The sequence below is a fragment of the Monoraphidium neglectum genome (genome assembly GCF_000611645.1).
Source record: "Monoraphidium neglectum strain SAG 48.87 unplaced genomic scaffold scaffold04757, whole genome shotgun sequence".
Classification (NCBI taxonomy): domain Eukaryota; kingdom Viridiplantae; phylum Chlorophyta; class Chlorophyceae; order Sphaeropleales; family Selenastraceae; genus Monoraphidium; species Monoraphidium neglectum.
Window position 1 is genome coordinate 1 of NW_014008872.1, and position 4,001 is coordinate 4,001.

At 66.9% G+C, this 4,001-nt stretch overlaps 2 protein-coding genes across 2 annotated transcripts; both read right to left on the bottom strand.

Annotated features, from left to right (window-relative positions):
* Positions 1-734: 734 nt before the first annotated feature.
* On the bottom strand, positions 735-2,559 carry MNEG_14779 (3-deoxy-D-manno-octulosonic-acidtransferase; the record flags this gene model as incomplete). Its single annotated transcript, XM_014036749.1, has 6 exons — positions 735-839; positions 1,055-1,210; positions 1,625-1,668; positions 1,863-1,935; positions 2,272-2,349; positions 2,500-2,559. The coding sequence occupies 6 exons, from the start codon at positions 2,557-2,559 to the stop codon at positions 735-737; spliced, it is 516 nt and encodes a 171-aa protein (XP_013892203.1).
* A 1,258-nt stretch (positions 2,560-3,817) lies between these two features.
* On the bottom strand, positions 3,818-3,991 carry MNEG_14780 (hypothetical protein; the record flags this gene model as incomplete). Its single annotated transcript, XM_014036750.1, has 1 exon — positions 3,818-3,991. A coding segment is annotated over one exon (174 nt), but the record flags the coding sequence as incomplete, so codon positions are not given.
* Positions 3,992-4,001: the final 10 nt, after the last annotated feature.

Genomic DNA, 4,001 nt, shown 5'->3' on the forward strand with positions numbered 1-4,001 from the left:
GGGTGGGACCGCGCGCGCCTGCGTGCCGCGCAACCGCGGCAGGCGCAGCGACGAGGGGCCGCAGCGAACGGGTGCAAAAGCAAGGAACCGCGCCGCCCCTCCCTGCAAGCCGCCACGTCCTCCATCCCTTCCTCACACCCCGCCCCCTCCCAAAACCGCGGGCGCACCACGTCACTCTGCGGCACTATGAGGGTGAAGCGCGACAGCACTCGGCCCAGCAGGGCGCGGCTGACTGGGCGGTAGAAGTAGCGCAGGAACCAGCTTTGGGGGGGGGGGAGGGGGGGAGGGGGAACTTGGGGAATGTAAAGGGTTGGGAGGCACAGGGGTCGAGGAGGACAAATGTGGCAGTGGACGACGCTGGCGCGGGGCCGCGTCGTGTTTTGTTTCAAAGGGCTGGTCAGCGGGGGCCCCTCGCGCCCCAGGAATTCCTCTGCGTGGCAGCGCCTGTGCCGGGGCCCGCGCCGCGCGCCCGGCTTGCCCGGCGGCTCGCAGCACAGCGCCCTTTGCCCCGCTGCGAAGCGGACGCCTTAGCTGCCACCAACTTCAACACCGCACTGGTAACCCCCCCCCCCAAACACGCACGCATGCGCGCGCAACCCCCCCCCCCACACACACACACACCCATGCACGTACACTCAAGCCCATAACATACTCTGCAACAAGATATTGCACACACCACCAATCACTACGCACACACCTCCACGCACACACAGCCCAGGTCACCCGCCCCCAGGTCACCTGCTCCCCATGCGCGCGTTCAGCAGGGCCAGCCGCAGCCCCGCCCGCCCCGCCAGCTCAACAAGCATGGGCCAAGACGGCGACTCCACAAACACGGCCACCTGCGGCAGGAGGGGTGACAATTTAACCCCGGGGGATTGGCGGCGGCTCGCTGTCAAGTGCTGCATCTCCATGCCAAAATCGACGCTCCACCCAAGGCATATGACTGACAATAAGGGTCGAGCAGCAGCGCACAACAACGTGTGCAGCTGCCTGGCAGCGGCGGCGGCGGCGGGGCCCCACCCACCCCCTGTGCCGCACAGAGCAAGGGTCTCACCTGCGGCCGCCAGCTGCGCAGGAACAGTGTGACTGATGCCGCGTTCTCAAAGGGCGCGCACTGCAGCACCACGCGGCGTGGCAGGCTGCCGGCCAGCAGCGCGTGCGCCTCTGGTGTGCCGGTGGTGAGCAGCACGCGGACATTCTCGTTGTACTCCTGAGGGCCAGGAATTGGTTGGTTTGCGTTTCACATCAGCTGTTTTTTCGGGCGGGGGCATGTGTGTATTCTGGATTCGCTTGTAGGGGGGTGGGGTGTGTGTGTGTGTGTGTGGTGGCAAGCGTGGATGGCGGGGAGGGCTTGATTGCTGTGGGTGGATTGGATGCGTGTGGGCGCACATGGTGCGGGGGGCCATTGTCAATGCAGGGAATGGATAGGAGACGGGGGTTGAGTGCGTGCGAGCCTGAATGCTGCGTGTGTTGTGCGAGCGAGAGCGCGCGCTTGCGCGCCATCTGGAGCGTTGGCGGGTGCGTGGGTGGACGCGCGCGGTCGCCAGAGCCTTCATGCCCCGCCCACGCGCCTGCAGGCACGACAATGCAGCCGGCAGACGCTTCCCCTCCCGCCTGCTCTCACCAGAAGACACCTGAACACCACCGGGAGCGCCACCGCGCACTCGCCTGCGCAGCAGATAGGTTCAAGCGGGCGCGGGCATCAGCAAATCATTGGGCCTCGCACCAGCCAGGCTCCGGGGATAGCCGCCGCTGCTCGCCCCCCCTTCGAGACAACGATCGCACACGACACGCTGGCTGCGGTGCTCGCCGCTGGCCGGGCGGCCGCGGTTCGAGTCTTAAGAGTAGGCGCAGCCGCGCACCGACTGTGAGGGCGTGAAACCAGATGAGGGGTCCTTTGGGGCGCCGCACGCGGCAGCCGCCGAGCCGCTGCCACTGCGGGTGGGGAGGGGAGGGACGCGCCGCGCCCACGCGGGGTCAGCCGCCTGTACCGCGGCGGCGCACGGACGGCGGCCGCCGGCGCCTCCGAGCAGGCAAACCCTTGATGTCACGGGTGCAACACGTGACTAATGGCGTGACGCGATGCCGACGCTTGAGGGGGTGCAAAGTTTTCTGAGTCTGGTTCCACAAAAAGGCTGGTTCCACAGCAGAGCGCTTTATGGAAGCGTCCGCGCCAGGAAAGTCGGCACGGCGGAGGCGTGGGAGGGGCGCCGGAGGGAAGCGCCCGCATCGAGGGCGTTTTGAGCGAGCAATCGTCTGTGCGCGGCGCACCGTGGAGGCCAGAGTCTCCTCCCCGCGCCAGTGCCGCAGAGCCAGCTGCGCGATGGTCGCCGGCGCCAGCGCCAGCGCCTGCGGGAGGGGGGCCGGCCGCCGTGGGCGATTCGGCGCCGTTGCGCAGGAGATGCCGACAGAGCCCCCACTTCACGTGCTGCCATGCTTGAAGGGGGGCCCTCATGGGTCGCAGCGCACCCCGCTGCGCTGCCCGCAGGTCACGCTCACCATCGCGTTGTAGGAGACGAACCCCAGGTCCGACAGGAGCTCATCCGAGCGGCTCGCCATGGCTGCAGCAGCTCCAAAAAAGCGAGCGTCCGCACGCGGCGCGCAGCGCGCCTCGCTGCCGCCGCGAGGACCGTGCAACCTCCGAAGCCTCCGGCCGCAGATAGACGCGATGCAAAGCGCACCCTCGCGGCAGATTTCTGCCCCAAGGACGCCCCTGGCGCTGAAACAACCGAACCAGGCCCTGGTGGGGCTATCTCCAAGGACGCGGCATGGCTTCAACGAGTGTTAAACGTCATTTGGAAGGGACAGGCATACGGGCCTGGTGAACTTGGTTGCTCTCCCTGTCGCACCCCAAGGTGAGCAGCAGCAAGGTCGTCTGGTGTGTAGCCACCCTTAACAACCAATGTCAGCGCCTCCTATGAATGAAGAGTGCAAAATTTTGTTATCTAAAAGAATCGTGGCTGTGTCTGCATCGATCTTGTGCTGTAGAGCTTGCCCCTTGACAGCACGGCCACCGTGCGAGGGAACATGGCGCGTGGAGGTGGAAGCGAGCCGTCCACCTCTGGGCGACAAAAGTCTCCAGAGCAGGTGTGCAAGGGTGAAGTGGGGGTGTGATCGCTGATGTGCGCGCTCAACACCACGAAAGCCTCTCGAAGCGGGAGGGCCCCCGTCGGAATGACTCGTCTGTGTAGCGTGCTAGGATGCAGGGCGGGCACAACCGTGTTGCATGCGATGGCGCCCAGCGTGCCGCATGCTGCGTTGCCCGCGCTGTGCGCACTGCACTCGTGTACATGCGCCCGCACGGCCCCGGCCAGCACGAGCTGGAGCCTGTGCTCTGGCCACCACCATCGCAGCGAGCCCCCAGGAAGGGATGCTGCCGCCGCTGCGCTGTTCGCTGCAGGACGGCAGCCCGCAGGACTGAGGGCCGCGAGACGCACTGCAACAAAGCCGCGCTCGCGCCCCTGCTCCAATCGGCCGCCGCCCGCAGTTTGCAGTGGGATCCAAAATCCAGTGTGTAGCGGGCTTCGACGGCCAGACACGTGAGCGGTGGGGGGCTGCGGGCGTGTAGTGCTGCCTCACAGGCCTGTCAGCATCCCCTGGGGTGGCGCTGCCGGCTCCTGCAGGGGTGCACCCCCTGCCCCTCTCGGGACGCACGCGGCCGCTAGCCTCAGTTTTTCCGGCACGCGCGGCTGCTAGCCTCAATGTGTTGGCACGTTAGTCCGAAGCGCCCCGGCCCCCACGACTTGTGCGGCCTCCTGGGCGCTGCAGACCCGGCAGAGGTGCTGGACACGCGGCAGGAGGATGGCGGGACGGTGTACTACGTCCACTTTCTGGACTGTGAGTCGTGGTGCTGCTGCTGCTGTTGGTGCTGCTCCTGCTGCTGCTGCTGCTGCTGCTGCTGCTGCTGACCTTGCTGCTGCTGCTGCTGCTGCTGCTGCTGCTGCTGCTGCTGCTGCTGCTGCTGCTGCTGCTGCTGCTGCTGCTGCTGCTTCTGGTGGTGG